The sequence below is a fragment of the Labrus bergylta genome, chromosome 5, assembly GCF_963930695.1.
Source record: "Labrus bergylta chromosome 5, fLabBer1.1, whole genome shotgun sequence".
In the NCBI taxonomy this organism is placed as follows: Eukaryota; Metazoa; Chordata; class Actinopteri; order Labriformes; family Labridae; genus Labrus; species Labrus bergylta.
Window position 1 is genome coordinate 19,997,294 of NC_089199.1, and position 25,735 is coordinate 20,023,028.

The 25,735-nt window shown below is 41.7% G+C and overlaps 2 protein-coding genes across 21 annotated transcripts in view; both read left to right on the forward strand.

Moving 5' to 3' along the window:
• Positions 1-14,224, forward strand: part of eif4g3a (eukaryotic translation initiation factor 4 gamma, 3a) — a 57,047-nt gene extending 42,823 nt beyond the window's left edge. For 10 of the 16 annotated variants that reach the window (XM_020643400.3, XM_020643393.3, XM_029279232.2 and 7 more), the window contains 18 exons: positions 560-757; positions 941-1,087; positions 1,244-1,480; positions 3,420-3,524; positions 4,379-4,517; positions 4,852-4,982; positions 7,356-7,446; positions 7,772-7,889; positions 8,000-8,226; positions 8,399-8,511; positions 8,698-8,870; positions 9,103-9,228; positions 9,657-9,738; positions 10,085-10,183; positions 10,330-10,485; positions 11,850-11,931; positions 12,071-12,217; positions 13,171-14,224. In XM_020643400.3, the coding sequence (XP_020499056.2) occupies positions 560-757; positions 941-1,087; positions 1,244-1,480; positions 3,420-3,524; positions 4,379-4,517; positions 4,852-4,982; positions 7,356-7,446; positions 7,772-7,889; positions 8,000-8,226; positions 8,399-8,511; positions 8,698-8,870; positions 9,103-9,228; positions 9,657-9,738; positions 10,085-10,183; positions 10,330-10,485; positions 11,850-11,931; positions 12,071-12,217; positions 13,171-13,352 (2,553 nt within the window). In that variant the 3' untranslated portion in view covers positions 13,353-14,224. The remainder of the gene's footprint in view (positions 1-559; positions 758-940; positions 1,088-1,243; positions 1,481-3,419; positions 3,525-4,378; positions 4,518-4,851; positions 4,983-7,355; positions 7,447-7,771; positions 7,890-7,999; positions 8,227-8,398; positions 8,512-8,697; positions 8,871-9,102; positions 9,229-9,656; positions 9,739-10,084; positions 10,184-10,329; positions 10,486-11,849; positions 11,932-12,070; positions 12,218-13,170) is intronic. The other 6 variants (XM_029279230.2, XM_020643404.3, XM_065955088.1 and 3 more) reach the window with 1 other exon arrangement.
• Positions 14,225-15,345: 1,121 nt separating this feature from the next.
• hp1bp3 (heterochromatin protein 1, binding protein 3) lies at positions 15,346-24,782 on the forward strand. 5 transcript variants are annotated; one of them, XM_020643419.3, is made up of 13 exons: positions 15,346-15,499; positions 15,996-16,079; positions 16,871-17,054; positions 17,667-17,729; positions 17,836-17,992; positions 18,110-18,253; positions 19,675-19,734; positions 19,928-20,067; positions 20,476-20,566; positions 20,994-21,153; positions 21,456-21,567; positions 21,752-21,910; positions 23,386-24,782. In XM_020643419.3, exons 2-13 carry the CDS (start codon positions 16,010-16,012, stop codon positions 23,906-23,908), a joined length of 1,863 nt encoding a protein of 620 aa, XP_020499075.1. In that variant the 5' UTR covers positions 15,346-15,499; positions 15,996-16,009; the 3' UTR covers positions 23,909-24,782. The 5 variants fall into 5 exon arrangements, with proteins under 5 accessions (XP_020499075.1, XP_029135061.1, XP_065811166.1 ...); XM_029279228.2 differs by lacking the exon at positions 15,346-15,499 and adding an exon at positions 15,558-15,580; XM_065955094.1 differs by lacking the exon at positions 15,346-15,499 and adding an exon at positions 15,634-15,757.
• Positions 24,783-25,735: the final 953 nt, after the last annotated feature.

Genomic DNA, 25,735 nt, shown 5'->3' on the forward strand with positions numbered 1-25,735 from the left:
TCCAGGACTAACCGGGCCTGAGCAGGGTGACCTCTTGTACATAACGACGTAATACAACACATGCATGAGAACTTGACAGCTACTTTACTGACTTTGTGGCTTATTTTGAGTCATGTTAGTCAGATACTGTCAGAATTCCCCGTAACAGGTTGTGCACCCGTGCTTGTGCTCATGCATGAACTGTACTTGCCAAAGCACACCTGAAGAGCACACACAACAAAGGATACATTGCTTTCAGAAATGTACATAAATTGTAAAAGATTTCACTAATAGAATCAGAATTTGTCTACATACTTACCAAAAAATCTTTGAATAAATTTCCCAGTAATGTTTTAACAGGAATTTATTTAATATGTGCAAATCTAAATCTTTGACAACCTCAGAGCAGGCAGTCTGAGATCCCAGGTTGTGATCCGAGGATCTAAGTAATATTGTTTCAAAAGTATAAAGAACACAAGAGATATGTTAACATTTTCAAAGATAAAGAAATGTATCACAGACAAAGGATTGAACGCTGGTCTCAGGGATTAACTGCTGTTTCTGTCACACTCCCCTACAGGATCTCTTCAAGAAGGTTCGCAGCATCCTGAACAAGCTGACGCCTCAGAAGTTCAACCAGCTGATGAAGCAGGTGACGGATCTGACCATCGACACAGAAGAGAGGCTCAAAGGAGTCATCGACCTGGTGTTTGAGAAGGCCATCGACGAGCCTAGCTTCTCTGTGGCCTACGGAAACATGTGCCGCTGCCTCGCCACGGTAAGAAGAACAACACCATGTCGACTAAAAACAATTAACGTTTCTCTTTTGAGTTGTGTAGAATCCTTAAAATCTTCTTCTGCTAGAACCCTTAGTCGGTGTCCCACATTGAACATTGTATCACTGAACTCTTCTTGACATTCTTTCTGAGCTGTGTCTGCCTTGTTTGATGTTCCTGAACAGCTCAAAGTGGCCATGACGGACAAGCCAAACACCACAGTGAACTTTCGCAAGCTGCTGCTAAACCGCTGCCAGAAGGAGTTTGAGAAAGACAAGGTGGACGACGTGGTGTTTGAGAGGAAGCAGAAAGAGCTGGACTCTGCTGCATCGGTATGTGATCCAGGAACTGCTCGAGTGTGACATCAGATTTCATACTCTATCAAAGCATTTTTAGCGAAGCGGAGAAAATAAAAAGCCCGCTCGGCTCTAGAAAAGACATTCTGTGTATACGTTTCAGGGAAATGATTTAATAATGTCTCCCCTCAGGCGCCGGAGCGGGACCGGCTTCAAGAAGAGCTGGAAGAGGCCAAGGACAAGGCGCGACGGCGTTCCATCGGCAACATCAAATTCATCGGGGAGCTGTTTAAACTGAAGATGCTGACGGAGGCCATCATGCACGACTGTGTTGTGAAGCTGCTGAAGAACCATGATCAGGAGTCGCTGGAGTGTCTGTGCAGGCTGCTCACCACCATCGGCAAGGACCTCGACTTTGAGAAAGCCAAGGTGAGGGGGAGGAGGAAATGTTGATTATTGTCCTGTCTTTTCACCACCATGGATTTTCAGTATTGACTTCAGGAACACAATGTGGTTGAATGAACTCCAATACAGAGCATGAAAGTGAGAGTTTACAGCTATTGCTAACTTCCCCTAGTTGGTCTTCTGAGTATATCGTGAGAAAAAAGATCAACAACATTCAGTAAGACCATAAACATCTGCGTAGCGTATTTGGAAAACTTCTAAATTCAAATAAAAGACGTCACATTGCATGCCCCTGGTGTTTCCTGCAGCTGCCCTTAGTGATGCTTTTCCCTCTCCGAGCAGTTTAATGCAGTCAGTCTTCTTTCCTTCAAGTTTTTTGCTCATATGTATCCAGTACTGAGCCGCCACACACACACACACACACACACACACACACACACACACACACACGCACTCTTCTAATGCTTGTGTATTGATTTGAAAGATAAAAGTTCTAATATCAGATAAAGGTCAAATATGTGTTAATCCAAGCTATTTGAATAGACTAAACAACTTAATGAAAAAAGAAGCCAGCTGTAATTACAGGACTAGTCTCTTGTTTGGCAAACAGCTGGCGTTTATGTGAAGCCCTGCGTTACATAAGAGGGACTGCTAACATAATAACCGATAGGAGTGCTGTTTGTCCACGAGCTCAATGGTACTTACTGTACTAATCCAATCAAGTAAAAATACAAAAAAATACTGCTTCTGGATATCCAACCCTTTCCATTAATGTGCTGATTACTCTCCCTTTAAATCAGTTTTTTTTTTTTGCCATAGAATGTGAACAAACTGGAAAGTAGAGCCGAACGGATTTCTTCAAATTACTTATTGCTTATTCCATCCCTCTAACAAAAATCAAAGGACTGTCTGTTAAACTTTCTTATTGAGACAAAAGAGCAGCAAAACCTTACATTTCTAGACTCTGGAAGTAAATATTTACTATCTCTGCTTGTTAACAAATCAATACAATCAGTCCTTAGATGGAAAAGGTTGCTGGTGACTTTCTTTCTGTCATTCAAATAAGTTATCCTCGCCTCGCTGTGCTCAAAACATTGTGTTTTTGTTGAGCTTTTTCTAAGATGAAGAAACAGTTTTAGACATAAAAGACAAAGTTCTGGTCTGATTCTCTCCTACACCATATGAGCTTAATTCAGTTAAGAAACTGCTTGTTTTTTTAAGAGGGAACAGGAATATCGCCACAGTTTGGTTTAAAGTGTCCCCACAGTGAACAACCCACTGTGTTCTGTCTCACCGGCTCTCCTGTAGACACCAGTGACTCACAGCTGGACACAGCGAGCGTCCTCCTACGCTTGTGGAGAGACAGAACTGATCCTCAGGCTTCTCTCTCTCTCTCTCTCTCTCTCTCTCTCTCTCTCTCTCTCTCTCTCTCTCTCTCTCTCTCTCTCTCTCTCTCACTCTGCTGTTCTGTGATGTGTGGCTTGATCCTCACTATCCTTACCAGTCTCCCTGCAAAAAGCAAAGTCCTCTGACCAGCAGGGACATTGCTGTGAACTCATCATGCAAACCTGCTCCGGCTGCTCTTCAATGGTTTACAATGTGTACCAACATCAAGATGTTATGTAGAAAGTGTTCTTAAATCATCCTTTAGATGACTTTCAACTGGTTAAATGTGGTAATATCTGCTTTAATGTGAACATGGCCACTTTATTGCCGGGCCATTACTGTGGATTGGTTCTGTTCTTATTGGGCTATTACAATTTTTATTCTCCTGTCTCCTGAAATGTTTCTATTTAATCCAGGGCAGTCGGGAAAGCTCCTGCTCCGAGTAATAAACTGAGCGGTCAGTGAAATAATGTGAAAAACCTCTGAAACCCGAAGCCCGGACGATTAATGACGAGAGAAATGGAGAACGTGACCTTCATGTCTCAAATTAACCTCCTCTGTCTGTCACTTTCCTCAGCCTCGGATGGATCAGTATTTCAATCAGATGGAAAAAATCGTCAAGGAGAGGAAGACGTCTTCTCGGATACGCTTCATGTTACAGGACATTATTGACCTAAGATTGGTGAGTCTGAAGTTGTGTTTTTTTTTTATCTACCCAGCTAAAGAGAGTTTGAAGAAAGTCAGGCCCCCCTCTAGTCTATGTTCACTTTGGCTTCCGATAAATGTTCCCAGAGTTTGATTTCATTGATCTTTGACCCTCTGGTAAATGATTTTTGAATATTCTGCAGAGTAAAACTACCACTGCTCTTGTTATTGAGTTGTTTCCACTCTTAAGAAAGACTGATGGAGGAAGAATTACACTGCTGATCAATTAATCAATCTACAAAAAAATGCAGGTGTAAACCTTACTCTTTGTTATATTATCTACAAAGACCCAACATTAATCCACCATGAGCACAGCACCAAGCAACATTTAGCAAAGTGACAGTGGCAAGGAAAAGCTGCCTTAAAGATGGTGACTAATGAGGCTGAATTTCAGCTTCAGCAGGATTTCTTGTAAAGATTACTGATGGAATATTTCAAGACAGTACTTATCTGGTCATAAAAACAAACAAGTATAGTTGGAGGAACATTAAGCTTTTCTTGGACTTCACTAAACCTGATAGGTGTGTTATAACCGTCTCGTCTCCAGTAGAGAGACATCTGCATTGATTTGATTGTTCACTAACACAAGCTGTTGAAATCACTGTCACTATCTCCTACTTGATGCTGGGAAGACACGTTCAAACTGTCTTGTCAAAATTGAAATGAGGAAGGCTACTTAAGCAGTGCAGAGATGAACACTTAAAAGTGTATTTACATTAAACAGCACAAAGCATAGAGCTACAAACAGTCATCTTCTTGAAAACTACCTGTAGATGAACCCATAAAATTCTGCTTCAATAAAACCCTCGGTTTTTTTCGTTCTTCCTTCAGCACAACTGGGTGTCGAGGAGAGCTGACCAAGGCCCCAAAACCATCGAGCAGATCCACAAGGAGGCAAAGATCGAGGAGCAGGAGGAGCAGAGAAAAGTGCACCAGCAGCTGCTCTCCAAGGACAGCAAGAGACGGCCAGGTCAGGCCCCCAGTCTAAATCCTCTTTAAGGCTTAGAATCACATCCACACAGCTACAGTGACTCAGGAAGCCTGCGGGCGTACAGGCAGACTTGCTGTCACTACAGCCGGCAGAGATGCTGCCATTGTGCCCAACAGCAGACGGGAAGCCCCCTACTCCCTCCCGTCTGTCAGCTGTCCTGTTATATTTCATCTGGAGATGTAGAAACAGTCAGAAATGTCACGCTCACGGTCATTTAACTTAAGGGAATGAATCTACTTTTACATGTGAATCTAACTGACCTTTAATAGGCATTTACCTGTATGTGTGTTTGTGTGTCTTTTTGGCGTCATAGATCCCCGAGACCAGAGAGACCAGAGAGATCAAAGAGAGCAGCGTGTGCAGAGAGAAGAGACCTGGAACACTGTGCCCATGACCAAGAACAGCAGGACCATCGACCCCACCAAGATCCCAAAGATCTCAAAGGTGAGACTCGACACAATCCTCTTTCTACTCGTGCTAACACCACACTTAATACTTAATACTCTGTATACTGTATCTTTTCTGAGTCAGCCATTGAGGGGACTCAGAAAACCCAATCAGACAAGCGAGCGTCGGTCCTGCACTTGTTTGTGGTTTGGTTTTGCTTGTACACACTAAAGCACCGTCCCATAGTTTTCCATCTACAATGAAGGAAACCTTTATTGCCCGTTGTAAAAAAGGCCTGTTCAGGTTAGTATTTTGTTCTGCATCTCCTATTTCTGAGTGCACCTGAATGTATCGCTCATTGTCTGAGCGCCCCCTGAAGGCAGCATGCACAGTGCATATCCAAAGTAACGGCAATGAGAGAGACATGCCCAGAAGTGTTTTCAGCCGTCTGTATTCTGTAATGCTCTATGTATAAGTCACATTCCTAATTGTCTTTCCTTTATATATTTTATTATAGAACCACACACACACACACATACATATAGGTTCAATTACTTCAAGAAAATCAAAGGCCTCAAACTCATGCCTTGTTGTACTCTGTTCACCTGAATTTTATATAAATGGCTTGAACGTACTGGATTCTCCATCTTTCTTCCTCACTCACACCTTTGATTCAAAATCGTGTCCTGACCCGACACCCTGATGTGATTGCTGCCATCCTTTATTGGATTCTTAATACCTCTCATACACCCCTAAAGGAATTTGCCTTGCACCGAGATCCTAAAAACACAAGACAAACAAACAGGAGAGCACATAAGAACAAAGCCATTAAAAAAACAAACAAATGACCATCATTAAAGCATCACATGGTTAAACGAGGGATTCAGAAGCAAATATAGTGCAGGGTGCCGAGTTCATACAGTATGATCAGAGCTTATGAAGCAGCTGAATACTGCGAGGTACAAAGGATGTGACTCCTCCTTTAGTCCTCATCCTGTTCATTCTATACATGCGGCCAGAAGGTTAAAAAGTTCATTCTCAGACCAAAGGGGGTGCAGAGGGTCCGCTCTAATGTTGTTGGTTAAATTCAGTAATTCAACACGGGTTAATAGCATTTACAAAAGTGTCTGTTGTTGTTTACGAAGACAAAAATCAAGAACATAGCTATGTAAACATTAAGAGTCCGCTGCCAAATTATGATTCTTACTGGTTCTACTATCTCTCAAAGTTTAAACATTAGTATACCATTATTTAAAAATGAATATGAACTTGTTTTCATTGTATCATTCAGGGCCTGAAATATTCAGCAGCTTTGTGTTTTCATTTGGAAATTGTGACAAATGTTGTAAACAATAACATTGAAAATGTTTAGTCAAACACAAACCTCTAAACATTAGAACCAGAGAGAAACATGTTTTTCACAGTGACCTCTTCATTTGATCTGGAGCTGTATATCTGTGTGGACCAGACGGAGGAGTTTCCACACCTTTAGTTCACCTTTAGTTTGCTTACCTGCGTTTTATTTTCAATTATGTTGTATGCACCATCGGATTAGTAAAATTCATTACTATGTAAAAACTTGTTGGTGATGAATCTTGTCCAAAATGTGACGAGTCTGTGATGTCGTTGCAGACTGCATGGTACACTCTGAGTGTTTCCTCAGTGTCCTCACGTCTTTGGGTTATTGAGTCAAATTGGTTGTAGGTTGTTCCTCATGTCATGACAAGGTTGGAGAGTTTTTCACACCAGTCTCAAACTCCTTTACTGGGCAGGGGGGGGCGGGGGCTCTCCTGTTCTTATTATGGAAAGTTCCTCAACACAGCAGATGAATGTTTACACAGCAGCAGCTAGAGGAATCTTGTGGCTCATAATGTGTACACAAACACACACACACACACACACACACACACACACACACACACTCACACTCTCACACACAAGCGCACACTCTCACACACACACTCTCTGTCCCTGCCATCATCTGTGCTACATTATTGTGGTTTCTGTGTACAATAGTACTCAGGCCCCCCGCTGGGTGCATGAGGTACTGCTGTGTAAAAGAGAAAAATGTAAAATTATTTTTAGAGCTCCCTCCAGTGGATTAAAGTTACTGTGCTTGAGAACTCACATTTGACAGATTTCTTTTTTAGTGGCCTCAAATCTGACCTCAGCCCTTTGCTGCATGTCATCCCCTATGCTCTCCTCCCAACGTTTCTCTCTTCATCTCTCCTCTCTAAGAAAGGCAAAAAGGAACAAATCTAACTTTAAAAAATCAAAAACATGGCTTTTTATCAAGTGTAGGGCATCAGGATGAAGTGACGTATGAAGTATTAACATCAACACTCGATAATGTGTATTGTTTTCTGGCAGAGTTGCACATTAAAATTAGTTTTTTCTACCTGATCTAAAAAAGTGTTTTTCTCTCTGCAGCCTCAAATGGACGAGAAGATCCAGTTGGGCCCTCGGGCTCAGGTCACGTGGGTGAAAGGCAGCAGTGGAGGAGCCAAAGCCAGCGACTCCGGTAAGAAAAACATGTCAATCATCTTAACTGAAACAACGGAGGTACACTAGAGGGATGTTTGGATTTCACCTGCAACATGTTGAACAGTTACGGTCAGTATTTCAGAAAGACAGAAATATCTTTCAGCAAAACCATAGCTGGTCTTTCAATGAGAACAGCAACTCCCATGATCCCACACTAGTCCTCAACATCATCAAACTACTTCTTGTGTGACTGTTTCTGTTTTGATTCTGAGACCAGAAGCTGCAAAAATAACATCCTGCAAGTCAAACTCTATGATCATTTACCCTTTTTCTGGTCACTTATCTCGCGTCTTCTCTCTCAGAACAATCACGGACAGCTGGCCTCAATCGTTACTCTGCGCTGCAACAGACGCCTTCACCTCAACCCTCTACCACTCCTCCCCAGAACCAGGACTTTGACTCCAGGAGAACTCTGGGAAGGTACAGGACGGTGTCAGGCTCACATTTAGAGCTCCTGTTAAACAGTTCTGTCGACTCTTATCTCCTCCTTTCCTTTCCTATTCCTTATTTCTTGTTTGCTCCTCTCTCAGCACTCGCAGCAGTACAGGGAGGGAACGCAGTGAGAAGCCGTTGATCTCCGCCCCTCCATCGTCTCGACCCGGATCCTTCGTCAGGGGCAGCAGTTCGAAGGATCTGCTGGAGACTCAGACCCCCGAGGAGCCGCGGAGAGACCGAGGGCGTGAGGGAGCCGAGCCCCGCAGACCGAGTGTCAGCGAGGATAAGACAGAACCCGAGCGCATCAGAGTCAGGGAGCCTGGTGAGACACGCAGTGCCACACAACAACAACAACAACAACAATGAACATCCGTTTATTTCTAGTCAAACTATCTCTAGGGATTCATATTTTCTATCTTTTATCGTGATAATGCATCTCTTTTTTTTTTTTTTTTTACTGTTTACAAACATGACTGATGATTTCATTTGAACAGTGAAACCTGAGCCAGTGGTTCAGATCCCTGACAGACCGGCTCTGTCAGAGGAGGAGCTGCAGAGGAAGTCCAAATCCATCATAGACGAGTTCCTGCACATTAATGACTACAAGGTACTGAGAGTGAATGACACACTGTACTTTTTATCTCTAACTAACATTTCATAAAGGATTGATTAGTTCATAGTAGTAATCTTCCTACTTAATCCCAACAATAAATCTCAATGTTCGAATGTGTGTTGTGTTGAAGCCCCTCCCCTCCTCCTCTCGGTCTTGATCCTTTCTCTTTGTGTCCTGCAGGAAGCCATTCAGTGTGTGGACGAGCTTCAGTTGGGCTCTCAGCTGCACATCTTCGTGCACGTCGGGGTGGAGTCGACTCTGGAGCGCAGTCAGATAACACGGGACCACATGGGCCAGCTGTTCTTCCAGCTGCTGCAGAAGGGACTCCTGCCCCAATCCGAGTTCTGCAAAGGGTCAGTTCTCCTTTACTCTTACACATATATTTCACATTCTCATGCAAATTTCTAGAACATTTCAGGCTGACTGCCCCTGAAATCATACATGCACCTCTGCCAGAAGCTCACTGGGAATTTTCCTGGATATTTATATGTATATGTGTGTGTGTCACTTTTACAACCACAGGTACAAAGGTATAACTGCTTCAAGTGGTGTCCTAACAGTTCTGTGTTTTCTTTGTTTTCTCAGGTTTGCAGAAACGCTGGAGCAGGCGGATGACATGTCCATCGACATTCCCCACATCTGGCTTTACCTGGCCGAGCTGCTCAGCCCCGTGCTGAGGGAAGGGGGCTTCTCTATGAGAGAGCTCTTTAGGTACTAAGAGCTATGATGTGAACCTGTCAAAGTGTTTGAATGACCACCATTTGTGAAACTGAGTTGTGCTGATTTTGATAACTTCAGCTTAGTGTCAGAATTAGTTTAAGATGTTTCTGCTCTGTTTACAACCACAATAAACCATTTTTATTAATAATTACTGAGTTAACAAGAGTCGTTTTCCAGGGGACAGGATTGTCTTGTTAATGATTCTCGTTTGATTTCCCATTTCCAAGAGTGACTCAGAGTTTTAGGGCGACAATAACAATCTGGACAGGAAAAATAAAACAAGCATCTCAAAGTGAAACTGATTGGACTAGATCTCCAGTAGAATACATTATGAGAGTTATTTATCTTCTTTTTTTTCTATTTAAAGTGAGAATGATTCTCAGACTCGTGTTCTAATTCTGTTGTGTGTTTGTTCACAGTGAATTAAGCAAACCTTTGCTTCCTGTGGGAAGAGCTGGGATCTTAATTTCTGAACTACTGCACACACTATGCAAACAAATGGTAAGTGACAAACGTCTTTGTGTTTTTTAAGTTGCAAGCTCTCATTTTAAACAACTGTGTAATTATCTTCAGCGGGCAGTCTTCAATCTTTGTTTGCTCTAGTGTCCATTAAGGTAAAAGATCGACCTACTCATGGATTTTATTTGGGTGTAGACGGAGCACTGAGGGAATGCTACTTTCCGAATCATGCTAGTTTTTCGAAAATGACCAACCCAGCCTTTAAGTTGATTTGTTATTTCGCCCTTTCGATTTGTAGCTTGTTTCAAAAGCCTTGTTAAAACCGGACAGTAGGAATAAGATATTTCAGGCATTAAAATGTTGAAATGAGTTTGTCTGGTCCTCACAGAGCCATAGGACTGTAGGTTCTCTGTGGAGGGAATCTGGCCTCAACTGGAGCGACTTACTTCCAGAGGAAGAGGACGTCCAGGCTTTCATCTCACAAAAGGTGGGCACTCAACTAACAACAGGAAAAATCAATACACACTTCTCCCATTGTTCTTCCTTCTCCTTTATTTTTCCATCTCAGCACTTTTTCCTTATTATCAGTCTCATCCTCGTAATAAAAACCGTCTTTCTTTTTGATGTCAACAGAAGCTCCAGTTCGTCCTGTTGGACAGCTCCAGCTCCGAGGCGTCTCAGTGTAAAACGATCTTGTCTCCTGAGGAGCTGAGCCAGCAGCTGGAGAGGCTCCTCCTGGAGGACATGGCCAGTGACGAGCAGATCTTTGACTGGGTGGAGGTACGAGAAGTGAGAACATGTATACAAAAGGACCCAAACTCTGCTAGTGACAAAAATCCATGTGGTGCAGTCCATTGTTTAAGAGGCTACTTTAATAACCTGTCAGCTAACCTATAACAGTAAACAACTATGTACAAGTTGGCTGAATTCTTATTTTTACTTAACATTACCTGCTTAAATCCCAGGCAACAAAGCACCATCCTCTAGTGTTATATTTGATGAATTAGATGGTGGACTTTTAGATTGATGCTCTGTGACGTCAGGTGATTTTGAATTCTCAGAACACGTACTACGGCCCGCTCTCCTTCTTGCTGTGGAGCAGAGGATCAGTGTTAGGTGGGGGTTGTTTCTGCTGTATAAATCCAAGAAATCGTGAAACAGACTGTAGATTATAACACCATTTAATCGGCCGAGGTCAGACAACTTCACCAAACACGCATGCTTCCAAATCACTGACAAAGTAACAGTGTTCACAGTGCTGCTTATATTCTGTTAAAAGGTGCAACCCACAAATTCCTTTCTATTTGGGTCCATCACTATAAAACAATAAAGATGACATGACACTGATTTGTATGCGTAACAGATGTAGACTCTCTGTCTAGAAAACAGTTGTTGACAACATATGGATGGCTCTTACACAAATAAAGATCTGCTACAATTTAGGTGTTTCACCCATATAAGGTTACAGCTTCAGACACCCAAAAGTAGGAGTGCTAACAGGTGGTAGACAGACTTGAATAATACATTTCACAAAGTTACCAAGATGAATGAATTTCATGAAAATTCGTACTAACAATCAACTTTCAGCTCTTTATTTGTTCTTTTTCAATGTGTAAAACTCACAACGTTGCCTGTCTTGGCATCAATGTGTCATTTTGTGTATACATGCGTTGCATTGCTTGTGTTTGGCATTGATCCTGATCATATGGAGCCACACTTCAAATCTCTTCTAAAACATTTTAATACCTTTTTAAAATGCATTTAATCCAGCCTCTCAAGATAACAGCGTTATAATTCATTGGTTTAATGTGCTGCAGCTAATTGATACAGTGTTGCTTATTTATAGGATTTATATTTGTACAGGTACATTATTTGTGCAGGCAGACACTGGTGATTCTGCAACTTCTAGAAGGTTAGAGCATCCAACATACATAGTGCAGTGAAAAACATTTAGAAACTGTTCTCCAAGAAACAGGCATCTGTCATCTGTGGCTTCAAAATTCAGTGAAAGTCTTGCCACAGCACTGCACTCACACTGCTCCTTTAATACTCATCAGCCCCGTTGAACATGAAATATATGGTTGCATGTTTCACTATTGAAGGACTTTAGTGTATTTTGTAAATGCTAAGACTACTTTTTTTTTTTCCCCCAGGCAACCCTTGATGACTCTCAGATGAGCTCGTCTCCCTTCCTGCGTGCTTTGATGACAGCTGTGTGTAAGGCAGCAGTGAAAGGTAAACACTCGAACACCCGGAGGAGCCATCCCTCCATTCTGCTCAAAATCTCACCCCTGATTGCAATATTTACTCTTTGCCAAACTGCGTGCGGAGCGTCTCAGCGTGCACTCACTCCACCTCCTGCTTTTCCAAACAGATGATAACACCAACTGTCGAGTGGACACGGCCATCATCCAGAGGAGGTTGCCCGTTTTACTGAAGTACCTTAACTCAGACACTGAGCGACAGCTGCAAGCACTTTATGCACTTCAGGCGCTGATCGTCGCCCTCGATCAGCCTCCAAGTAAGTGCTGCATCATGCTTCACTTCTTCTTTGTCTTTTCATCTCTCTCTAGATTTCTTGTCAGAGAACCCTCTTTTGTTATTACAACCAATTTGAAATGATGTTGACACCGATTTTGAATTTCCCTTGGGATCAATAAAGTATCAATCTATCTATCTATGCTTAAGGAGTATTAATGGTCGAGAAAAAGTATCTCGATATCATCATCACCATCATTTATTTTATTTAAATCAACGGAAAACGCTTTTAGGGAGAACCTTCATTTGCGATGGTGCCGAGGTACAGACAAGAATAGAAAAGAGGGGGCGCTAGTGGCGCAGTGGTTAGTGCGATCCCCCCATGTATGGGGCCTGTAGTCCTTCAAGTGGGCGGCACAGGTTCAAATCTAACTTGTGCTTCTTTTCCTGCATGTCATTCCCCACTCCCTCTCTCCCAAATGTCCAACTCTATCCACTGTCCTGTCATCTCTCCAATAAAGGCACAAAAAAAAATCTTTAAAAAAAACAAAAAAACAATAGAAAATAGGCGAGATACGAATAAAATAGAGGGCTCGGGTGTAACGACAAGAAATCAGCAAGAATACAACTAGAAGTTCATACATGCAGTTAAAAGGCAAGAAAATAAAATGAAATGGATTAAAAATAGTCAGAACAATTCAAATATTAAAAGCAAAAACATTTCACATCAATGAGATCAGAAATTCAAACTTGGAATTGTCTACGTGTTATTTTCATTGTTATCTTAAAATGTCTTTGAAGTAAATTCCAAGTGTTTGGTGCGTAAAAGCAGACCTTCTGAACTCTGTGTGGATTCTAGGATCCTGCAGGGTTTACTCTTTTTGTACTCTTTCACCAAATAGGAACATTCATGATGCGTATTTTCACAACATGAAGACGTCGTGTTTCAAAAGGCTCCCCTCACCGCTGTGTCTTCGCCCTCTCTCTGTCCTGCAGATCTTCTCCGGATGTTCTTTGACTGTCTGTATGACGAGGACGTCATCTCGGAGGACGCTTTCTACAAGTGGGAGACGAGCAAAGACCCTGCCGAGCAGCATGGTAAGGGCGTGGCCCTCAAGTCCGTCACGGCCTTCTTCACCTGGCTGCGTGAAGCGGAGGAGGAGTCGGAAGACAATTGACAAGAGAGGGACACCCGGGAGACTCGGCGTAGAAGAACTGCATCCTTACAGAACAAAACAAACAAAAAAAACATTCAGAATTGGTGTATGGGCAGGACGACATGTTTACGGCTGGAATTTTTTTCTGCGGTACGGTTCTGAAACATGCCGCCATTTTGAGTTTGGATTCCAACGGCGGAAGCACTAAATACCTGTATTATACATAGAAAATATTTTTGTTTTAAATTTTAACTTACTTTTCTTTTGTTACTTTTTAAGAAGAGACTTAAAGATACATAGGTTCTGGACTCTTTAATTTATTATTTTTTTAAGGACTGCAAATACGAAAGTTATTTAACGTTTGCAGAGGCTCACAAATGAGAACGAGACAACAGAAATAACAATATAATTCATTATAATAACAAAATAATAATTGTGAAATAATTAGCCTCCCTGGATTCCACACTGTTTGGTTTAAAACAGGGTCAAACAAAGTTATTTTGGGATGACGGGGGAGCAGAGATAAAATAAAAAAATAAAAAAAAGGAGCAAAGATGCAAAGAAACTATTAACGTTGTCCGTGTATGACGTTTTAAAGTCAAAGGTTTTGTTCTGATAACAACAAAGTGTTCCCCGCAGTCTTGGCTTGCTCTGCGTTGTTTATGTACATACACCTTGTGAGAGGTAGAGGTATGCATTCAAGAAGCGATGCAAGTCAGTGCACAGAACTGTAAAAACAAACGCAGACGAACAAAGCGGATACATGAGCAAAAATGCAACTTTAAAAAGCAAATGGCCAGGGTCACTGAACATGAACATGCTTGTAATACTTAAGACCTACAGAGCAGATTAAAGCTTGTAAATACATTAAAGACAAAAAAGGTATTTAAAAACCCTGTTCTCATCATTTGTTGTGTTGGTGGCTGGTGTTTTGGAGATGTGGTTTGCACACTCTGTCTTCAATGTGTTTGTATGTGTGGTTATCTGGGGCCATTATTAAGCTTTCCCATCAAAGACATCTCATCATCCTAAGAAGAAGAGCTGCATGATCCGACCAGGAGCAGCAGGAGTCACTGGGAGAGCCACTAAAGCATGACAAATCTTTATGAATGAACTCTCAATCAGAGTCTCTGCTTTATTGCAGCTGTTCATTTTGTCCTCCTGTGACAAACATTTTAAAACGAGTGGTTTCTAGATGATTTATTTTGCATTTGAAATGTGTTTCATTGTGGTCATATTTCAACATTAAGTGTGGCCACTTGGTGGTCACATCCCTGGAGTTTTATTGCGCTCTTCATGATGGTATACACTCGCATGTTTTAGGATCATCCACACAGAATTTAAGACTCCCATTGTGAACATTAAGATTAGATCTGGCAAATTTAATCCAGATGTCAAGTGACTGGAAAACCGTGTAGTTTCCTGATTGTGAGCTATACAAGTCGGGTCCATTAATCATTGAATGACACAATAAGCAGCCCAAAGGAGTCATTTGAGATACACTTCATTCATACAGCAGCGATGCGATAATGAGCAAAAAAAGAAGCTAATCTCCAGAGAAATGTGATGAAGTGTCATGTGTTGATTCAGAAACAGAAGGATGTTTGTGATTAATGGATAAGTACTCAGTTTTAAGAGACATTCAACAGGATTTTATAGTTTCTGTAGTTACTTTCCCACACTTTCAGAAAGCTTAATTGTGTGTGTATTGTTTTCAAAGTGTTGTTTTTTTTATACTAAATGTGCGTCTCCTACTGTACTCACTGCTTAGCGTTAAACAACTACAGCTCCCATGAGCCTTGGCAATAGACGACTACTCAAAATGTTATCAGAAATGAAGTTTTTCACTGTTTTTATATTTAGGGAGGGCATATCAACCCGGGTAAAAACAATTACATGTTTAAATTGTGTTGACATGTACGGTGGGAGACGCCGAGTAAGCCCAAAGTTGATATAAAATCTTTAATGTTGGAGTTTTATGTCTGTGGTTTCGACGATTGGTGACGGCGGCCATGACAGTGGGAATCCTTTGACGTTCCGGTGACGCTGCTACGTAAGTACGTAACCAACGGACCTAATGGGGCGGGGCTCGTAAACAGAGAACTCTAAATAAAGGATCGTGCAGAAATTTACTTCACAGTATTTCACTTTTTCTCGTAAAGTATTGGGTAAGTGTTATTTATTTAACGATACGTATTTGCCAAACGTGCAGGTGCATGGACGGAAAAGCTCGAAAACCCGCAAGCGTGGTGCGTTTTTTTTTCCTCCGCTTTGCAACTGGAAATGAATTTTTATCTTCCTTGTGCGACGCCATTACTGTGTGTGTAAACCAACCCGACAAAATGGCGAAATTTACGAATATTTTTGGCAACTCATCTTCTGGCTCGTGTGGAAATGATTGAAAATGTATTGGCACGTAATGGCGGGTGAGCCAGAGATAAATGAACAGTCTCTTAGGTGGCGAACGCAGGCGAAATCCGATGCACATTTTCCTTCTGTTTTGGAGATAATGGGCCCCAATGAATTAAGTGGGTTTGTCAGTCCCTCCATTACTAACCACGCACCTAACCCCAGATGTTGCCCCCCCAGAACCAGCGGTGTGCCTGTGCTTGCTTTTCCTACTGCACAGGTAATGTTATTGTTTTTTTTCTTCCCTCCATGCAGGTAAATCTCGTGTAATGCCGATTCGCCGAGCGCCAGCGACTGCGACCCAGGAGAAGGCCCCCCCCTCCGCCGCTGCAGAGAAAGGTTAGGCCGGGGTTGTCCATCACCTGAAGACCCCTGAACGCACCATCATCACTGAAAAACAGTCATTCCATTAAAATTGAGTTTAAAGTGTGTGAACCTCCCATCACCGCAGATACTCCACACCAGAGAACAACATAACTAAAATCAAATACTTATCCTTCTTTTATTTTATTTTGCTTCCTTTTTAATAAAAGAAAAACAAGATATATATTTTCCTTTTGAATTGCAAATAGAAAATCATAATTGAAAGAATAAGCAGACTCACTTGTTTGTTAATCTTATCACTCCAGATAGTCAAATACTGTGACAAGCCATTAGAATTACTGTTTGAACAGCTGTTTTCCCAACTTCCATCGCAAGACAATTTCAGCTTTTAATTTAAATCTCTGAGGCTAAGTGTTGAGACTTACCAGGGGATGTATACAATCTGCACACAGTGCCTCACAGTATGGAAACCAGTCATAATAGAAGGAAAACACAACTTGTAGCTGTTGCATTGACCTTTGACTTCATTGTAAGGATGACAAAGTCCTCATTTTAAGGACTGATTAAAAACAAATTAAATAAATTAAAGTCACGCTGCAACATCCCTCTTTCAGCTGATGTGTGCTGTGCCCCTTTCGTATCACATTTTTGTTGTTGGCTGTTGGGTAGTTAACATTTATTTCTGTATGCCAATTTTACCACCGAACTTTCCAAAAAGAACAAGCACAATGTAAAACTGTCTGAAGATTCGTTCATATACTTTCTTTTTGCCACGGTATTAAAACATCTCTCCTCTCCTCTCCCAGAGCCTGAAGCGTCCTCGGAGGAGTCCCCCTCTGCCGACGAGGAGCCGGCGGCATCCTCGGCCGCCACAGCAGACGTCGAGGAAGCCAAGAGTGCAGCCGAGACGGAGCCCACAGAGAATGGAGAAAAGGCAGACGAAGAAGACGCAGTGGCAGAGAAAGAAGGCGAAGCGAGCGAGAAGAAAGAGTGAGTTTCACCAGAGAGCTCACCTGCCACTCTGACCACTGCGATATTTCACTCTGATGGCACTTTTATCTGTTTATATTATCCTTGCCTCTGCTGGATAACGGCAGACTGCTCCCCTCGTGGTTGCGGTGTTGCATTTCTAAAAGATGTGACCTGTCTGAGCCATGTTCATGAGACGCATATCAGACAGATGTTCCCTTTGTCCACAGTCTCGGAGGAGTTAAGGAGGAGTGGATGTCTTTGTCACTGAAGTTTGACATTTGTTACCAGCTCAGTTCACATTTCACTATTTCTATACAAGAAATATTCGTTCAGAAAAAAAAAATCCCCAAAACATTTCCGGAAACCCTTTAGAGGTACAAAGCAGAAAAACTTAATATTTCAAATATTTAAGGGAAATTTAACCTGGTTTTACAAGTTAACGGCTTGTAACTCCACTTATTTCTCCTCCTTTCCTTCTCCCAGACTTCAACAAAGTCAAACGTTAACCTTCCTGCACATAGCACACTGCAGTAGCAAATTGATTCAGCGTCCAATTACTATGATGATCATTAAGACAGATGTTCTCAAACTCCATTTTGTTTTTTTCTGTCGGTGACAAACGGACTAAAGTGACAAATGCAAGGACTGCGCGGCTGGACAGTGTGCAACACACTGCTATGTTCTCCTACTAAGGTGAGGATGTGATAGAGATAAGGGTGGTAACAATCACAGTGAAATATCGCCTCTAAAAGACACAACTTCCTTCACTGATTTTGTGTCTTGCTCCTTTCGGTGACAGGCTGAAGGATGGCTACAAGTACGAGAAGTCCAAAACCAAAAGAGTGAAACGGACGATTCCTGCGTGGGCTAGTGTCACCGGCAGCAAAAAGGTTCCCGTTACCAACTTTGCAGGAACTCAGCACAAAGTGGATAATATCCTCATCGAAGCCATTACGGTGTGTTAATCAATCAATCAACATTTCTCCACAGTCAGTAATGTGTCATATCTGTCTGTTCCCCCCCCCCCGTGTTCATGTTCAAGTAATGACTGTTGTGACTTGTTGTGTTTGCAGGCTTGTAACGACAGGTCTGGGGTTTCGTACCAGTCTGTCATGAAATATATCCTTAAAAAATACCCCGAGATGGAGCTCGACAGGAAGAAGTTTCTCATCAAGAAAGCCATGAAGAAACATCTGGACAAGGGGACCATCAAACAGGTGAAGAATGATTTCTTCTTCTTCTTCTTCTTCTTCTTCTTCTTCTTCTTCTTTTGTAAAGTGTTGTCTTAATAATATGAGGGGAGAATGTACTGTAAACATAGATGTGATAAATGAGTGTGCGCCGTCTCATGCGAGTGTAAATACTAGATCATATCCAGCTCACTGTTGGACAATCATATTTGTTGTTTACAAGAAAATGAGCTCACAGATGCCGCCTCTAGCTGACTAATAACACGAAGCAGTTATTTTCATTTTCCATTCATCTGTCTACTTCAGTAATGCCTTCACTTTTTCTTCGGTCCACAAACGGTGATGAATGTCTACCGAACCTGAGATTGTGTTGACTTGTGTCTAAAGCTGAAGATGTGAAGTTCACTGTCATAGAGAGATCATAGAAACAAAATGTTAACATCTTAAAGAGCACGGCTCACAGGCTGTGGGTCTGTAGGGTGCTTCACAACTTTCATCATAGACTGAGAGATCAACTACCGCACTTGTAGCTAGTAAATGTGCAAACTGAATGAAGCTCAAACAGATGGCGCTCAAGGAGCGACACAGCTGTACACAAACTGCACGATGTGGACTTCGCTGAACACAATAGAAATCGTCTCGCAGGAAGACAGTTGAGTCCTTTTTTTTCTATCTAGGAAATCCCCACAAACAGACTGTGACTTACATACATAACTCAAAAACATGATGTAGCTGCCAATGTTTGTCTACGCGCCTCTCGCAGCATCTATCCAGCTTCCACACTGAGGATGAATACTGCGCTGTGGATGTGCTAGAGTCATAAATAGACTGATTTAAACTTTAGCTGAAGCCTCACAAAGTACGCTTCTATGACATGTTGCCTGGTCTCACAGAAGCTCTAGATTAAATAACTACTGTAGGGTTTTTTTTAGCCTGATTTAAGGCTCACATTTAAGTAGATGGATACTTTGTCTTCCTTATTTTCCTTTTTTTTTTTTGGAAGAGACATTCCTGACACGTTGGGTATCACCCACCTTCTGTAGCCCTTAAAGTCTTAAAATGATTATGAAGTGGACTGAAATGACAAAATTTACCATCTATATGTATTTTTAATAACGCAGCGATACCGTAGGGAGGGTGTCACACACAGTAATTTAAAGCGCTCAGACCAGGAGTGGCTTCATGATGATTTTACGTTGCGAAGAAAAAGTGATACGTTTGACATTTACAGACAGCAGGGAGATGTTTCCATAAGAGAATACATCTGGTTATCAGCAAAGAGATTAGAAGTACAGCTTCTTCCACATTGGTTGAAAAGATCAACACCCAAGGAAGTTTCAGTTCAGGATTTTTGTAGTTGCGAAACAGTTTGTTCAGAAAGAGCGGTTTAAGAAGTTTGACAAATTATTATCATCACATCTAACTGCTCATATTTTTGTGTCACACAGCTGAAGGGTAAAGGCCTTTCGGGAACCTTTGCCATTGGGAAGCAGACAGCCTCATCAAAGGTATGTTGAAGTAGAAGAGTTATATTTTTTTATTTGATTTATTCATTGTAGGGAGATAATAAAAAAAAAAAAAGACTAGATTTAACCCCTTTGTTAATGACGTAGTGTCAACAGTTTCCTTCTCCCCTTTCCCCTCTGAGACTGGGATGTGTTTGGTTGTAATCGTCATGTCTGTAAACGGATGGTGTTTTAGAAAGCAGCACAGAAGCTGGAGCCTCTGGGAGACGCTCTTCCTCTCATCATCACTCGGCTCTGTGAGCCCAAAGAGGCCTCCTACAACCTGATCAAGAAATACCTGGAGCAGCACTTCCCCAGCCTCAACATCGAGAACAGGTATGCCAACCTTCTTCTTTTCTTTTTTTTTTTGTCATGTAACTCTGCAAACCCCCTGGTTCATTTAAGAGTTTATTATTTAGTATTTATTTTTTTCAGTTTCAGGGAGTCTTTTAGTGTGTTACGTTTTCTGAATCAATACTTGCTTCTTCTGAGCAGCAGTAAAAGAACAATTGAGAATTTATTTGAATTTAAAAGCTTTATTTTCTTCTTGATATCTGGAATGAACCGTCTCTAAAAAAGTTTGAAGTCAAAGACTTCTGAAGTGTCTTTGATTAACAACCAGTGTGAAATGTGATCTGGGTTTCAGTGACAAAGTCGTAGTTTACAAAACGGGTGTCTAAAGTTGTGTTGTAAGCTGTGATTATGGATCAAGTGAAGAATGAACTGACTGTGGTTCTTCTTCAGGCCAGACGTCTTGAAAGCAGCTCTGGTGAAGGCAGTAGAGAAAGGACACCTGGAGCAGATCACTGGGACCGGAGCCAGAGGGACTTTCCAGGTAAAGTTATTTCAAGCTGTTTGTCGTTTTCTTTTGTTTTCTTTTGAAAGGAGACAAATGAGTGAGTGATACTGATATCTCAGATATTTACATCTCTGTGAAGTGATAGAAACAGAAGCGTTACAGGGGCGAGGCTGGAATGGCAGAGCCTGCGGGGGAGCACAGCGCTGTGTGTGTGCATGTCTGTCTGTGTGTGTATGTGAAGCACCCGCTTTGCCGTGCTCAAGGCGATGTGAATTCACAGACTGGGACTCCAATATTACGTCGTAACGGAATCAATATGAATGTCTCAAGGTGTAATGCCGATGAAAGGGCTCTTAAGTAAGACACGTTCTTCTCTATATGAGCAGCAACATGATTAACTGCTTGTCTATAAGCTAGTGTTGGAAGTAGTTCTATCATTATTTTTTTTTCCCATCCGTCACAGCTCAAGCGTACTGGTAACCAGGTGCTGCTGAAGGGTGGAGCCGTGGAGGACGCCATCACAGCCGCCATCACAGCCATGAACGAACCTAAAACCTGCAGCACCACCACCCTCAAAAGATATCTAGTAGACGCCAATAAAGACAGAAAGGAGTATCAGTTAGGTAAGACTCCCGCTCTTTCTGCTGCTCATCACTTCCATATGTGTAGGGCCTGATTCAATGTGAACATGGAGATTATATCTCTGATAACTCAAAATGGTCAATCACTGTCAAAAATGATTCTCAGGGTTTGGGGAAAATGGAAAAATGGGGCCATTGATTGTCATCGGTTTGTCACTTCAAGGACTTATTCTGTAAAGCTGGCCTTCTTTTCATCTTGTAACATGAACGCTAAGACATTTTACAAGAAGTTGGGGCTTGTGCATCAAAAACTGTCAGTAACAGAAGAATCATTTTTTCTGCAGTAAGGAATCTGAGGAACACTCTGTCGAAGTGTAAAGTACTCGGCTGGATGGAGCAGATCACCGGTCACGGCTTCACAGGGACCTACAGGCTCTCGTTCCCTTTCTACCCCAGGTAGGTCACCGACGCTTGGACAGAAGGAATCACTTTGTTTAAAAGTCTAATATTGTCATCAGTGGTGTTTTTTAAGCTACTCATTTAGTAGTGTGCTTTGAAGATAACAATCTATAAAAGACAAAGCAGACACCACTGATCATTTCTCTGTTGGCTTCTTGTCGTTTGTTGTTTTTCTCTTTAGCCCCACCATCCTGTACCCGGAAAAGTTCAACGAGCCGGCCAAGAAAAACTCTACACCTGCGCCCAAGCGGAGGCGCATGGCTGACTCCTCTGACGAGGAAGAGTCAGAAGAAGAAGAATCAGAAGAAGAGTCTGAGGACGAAGCTCCAGCCCCTAAGAGGTGGGTTTAAAAAAAAGCTCCACGTTTGCGATGTAGTCTGCAGAGAGGTTCTCCATCATCTGAAGTAACTGCTACTTAAAGTCAAAACACCTGATTTTCCAGCAGCTTTTCTGAAAAGTAGCAATGCAAGTTTCAGTGTTTTAAAGGTTGTTTTTTTCCCCCCACTTCATCACCTATTTATTATTATGACGCTCATGACAGAGAAAGACCACACCTTAGCTTTGGTATAAAAAAGTGAGCCTATAGCATGCAGCATCACAAAGATATTTAAGACGGCGTAGAACTCGTTTCCTGACATTAATACAGCATCGACACACAAGGGATCAATATTTTGAATTAGAGATGCACCGACTGGGAACATCAGAGCCGATACTGATACCAATGTTTGAAATAACAATTTAGACAATTGCTGATTTTGATAACGATGTTTGTTTCATGACATCTTGTTGTGTAAAGGTCCCACAATGACACCATCTTCTCTCGTGTTTGACAATGAAAACAGGTGAGAGTCTGTCCATTAGGTGACTTCCTCTGCCCAATAAAACATCTCTACTCTGACTCAGTCGTTTGGTGTACTAGATGCCAGCAATAAATAGATTTGGCACAACAAATAAACATCGGTTCAGGCCTCATTATTGGTCTGTTAACAGGGCCAGTGTCGACCAATACCGATGTGGAACCGATGCATTGTTCCATCCCTATTTTCAATTTAAAATAAGTACAATTGGTACATGTCGACACCTGATGGTGTAATAGGGTGACGGGTCAAGTTTGCAGAGATTGACAGTAATTTTGATTGTTTGATTTTGCGTGGATTCGCTAAATATCAACAACTAGACATCCTGGAGGAGCCACCTTATGGTTAACTATCCAACTTGCCCATGGTTTTACAGACCTCAGACAATTACAGTAGTCATTTTTTGAGTGAACAATGTAATCTCGAGGCGCCGATGGCCTAGCGGTTAGGTTTCACCCCACGACCAGAACATCAGATTCATTTTTGTTTTTAATTGCCAAGTACATTTACACATATGCAAAAGAGTTAGCAAAGGACTAAAGCAACAATAGTATGAGGCTGCATTTCTTCAAGCGGGCAGTGTGGATTCAAGTCCGACCTGCGGCTCCTTTCCTGCATGTCACTGCCCACTCCCTTACCCCAATTTACTACTCTATCCACATCTATCAGTGAAAGGCATCAAAATAAAAAGTTTATCAAAAGCACATTAACCCGAAGGGATGGGAATAGAGAGCCTAATCACTACTGAAGGATTATTAATGCTCAATGTTTCTAACATGTTGACGTGACAAAGACCCAGTCAGTTAAATATTTTCTAAATAAATATTTGGTTTATATTTAGTGTGCTCTGCTTCCTCTTTCCATCTATGCAGTTCTCAAACAGCCTTTCCCCTACAAGTGATGTGTGTACATTATGTGCTTTCTACTTTTCTAATTTTACTTTTCAAATTATTCCCAGGAAAGCTCAGAAGAGGCCTCCCCCCAAAGCTCGCCGTCCTCCACCAGCCAAGAAATCTCCGAGTGCTAGTCAGTCAAAAGCTAAAGGCAGAGGACGCCCCCTCGCAAAGAAGTCTCCCGCCAAGAAAGTGGTGTCATCAGGCAAGAAAAGGGGCAGACTGTCGGCAGCAGCTAAGAAGGAAACCACAACGCCATCTAAAGCCACGCCTGTCAAGAGAGGCTCTCCGGCAAAAAAGCCTAAAACACCAGCCGTCAAAAAGCTGACCAAAAGGGGCTCGACGCGGCGTTCTTACAGAGAGTCATCTCCTGAAGAGGATGACGTCCCAAAGGAGACGACGAAGAGCCGGTCTAGGCGATCTAAGCCTGACGAGTCGCCCAAGGAGGAGCCTGCAGCTAAAAAGCCAGCGACCAAAGGGGCATCAAGGCGGAGCGAGCCTGAAGAGTCTTCCCCTAAAAAGCCCGCAGTGAAAAGGGGAGCGAAAGGCAGGAAGCAGACGGGTCGCAAGACCAAGAGAGGGAAATAATGAGCCCAGGAGCACCTTCCACGAACTGGGCCACTTTGTTTCAGTGCTCTCTCTCTCTCTCTCTTTTTATCATTTTCTCCCTTTTTAACAGGGCAGTAGTTTTTTTTTTTTATTTCTATTGTAGAATAAGAATGTTATCCTCCCAGTTGAGTTTACTGTACATTGAGGGGTTCTGAATTTCCTTTTTAATCACCGTGTGTAGAAAAGCTCAAGTTAGTGTTGCCGTAAAAACAGCTGCCAGGTAAGGGAAAGCATAGTTTAATCTGACAAACTGTAACTAGAGCCATGTAGTGACCTCTGTTTTAATATGATCTGTTCCTCATCTCCACTTCAGGTGCTCAAAGCACACGTTCCTTATCCACAAGAAGAGAAGTGCCAGTGTTTTGGACAATTGTAATGAAGTAAAAAAAAACAGTGGTTGAAAAGATAAACATGTTTTACTAATTAAATAAGATTTTATGAAAACCCAATCCTAAGGTTGTTCTGTGTTATGACATTTAAACATGTCGGCCTTTGAGCTCTATCTACTTTTATTCAAACGCTTGACAAACAACACTAAAATGTTTCCTCTTTTGAACTAAAAGACTTAACGGTAACAAAAGCTTCATCCTCTGTTAGATCCTCAACCTGACAGTATTCATTCATGAAATGGTCACATTTGGGGACAAGTGTCTTTTTTTTTTTTTAATGTTTGTGTAAACAGGCATTTACACACATGGATTTTATTGCTTCACAGCTGTAATTCAGTACCAAACTGTAAGACGTGTGTTGTTAAAAAGAAAAAGGTTCTAGCTCATACATACCCTGCATGCATGTACTCCTTGTGTTGTTAAGCTTTTTTTCCAAGTCATTAATAAAATGGCTATATTTGTAATTCTTCTGTGCCATATTAATTTAGTGCACAATTATTTATAACTACAAAAGTAAGTTTAAATCTTTTCTCTTCTACCCGACAGTTTATGTGTTACTTTTCAGATTGTGGTATTACACCGTTGTCTTTGGTTACCTCACAAAAAACAGGCTCTGGTAGAGTCCAACATTTCAACATGAGTGGGGTTTAAAGAGGTGAAGGGATTCAGTATTGAAGAAAACATAAAAAGAAGTTTGTACATCTAGATTTCTTTTCCATTTCAAGCGATTGATCGCTAATAAAGCTTCAGGATTCTCTTCTGATATCCTGGCCCTGGATTCAGACTAAACTCCCCTAATTGTAGGGGCGCACGCCCCGTGTACAGAGGCTGTAGTCCTCAAAGCAGCCGGCCTGGGTTCAGATCTGACCTGTTGCTCCTTTCACACATATCCTGTCCCTCTGTCTCCCTGATTTTCGACTCTATCCACTGTCCTGTCTCTACTATAAAGGCTTAAAAAGCACAAAAGTAAATATTAAAAAAAAAGTAAACTTAAGAATGTTTCAATTAGTTTAAAGTAGCCCAACCTTGAACAAACAACAAAATCAAAATGTGATCACAAATGTTGACTCAATATTTCTTTAACAACTTCATACTTCTCATGTACATTTTTTATGGAACAGACACTTTGCTCTGTTAAATGTAATGTAAATGTTGATTATGATCTCAAAACTATAAAGGCTTAGAGCTCAGACCTTTGTTCTCCCGGTGGAGTATTTCCAACATGTGTATTACTGAAGTTTAGAATCCAAGTTCGTATAGAATCAAATGTTTTATTTTTCAAGTAAAAGATCCAACTTTTGTTTTGACTTAATAAGAATATTTAGACAGACAGACATACCAGTTTATAATAAGACATCAGTAAATTCATAAATCCATGTCACTCAGAGCAGAAAGTGACGGACTCATTTAGGAGAAA

Coding starts and splice junctions, on each gene's coding strand:
- hp1bp3 (XM_020643417.3), top strand. CDS start 15,736: ATGTATTGGCACGTAATGGCGGGTGAGCCAGAGATAAATGAACAGTCT. Junction 15,860..15,995: donor AATGGGCCCCAATGAATTAA/GTGGGTTTGTCA, acceptor CCCTCCATGCAG/GTAAATCTCGTGTAATGCCG. Junction 17,055..17,666: donor GAAGCGAGCGAGAAGAAAGA/GTGAGTTTCACC, acceptor AACGGACTAAAG/TGACAAATGCAAGGACTGCG.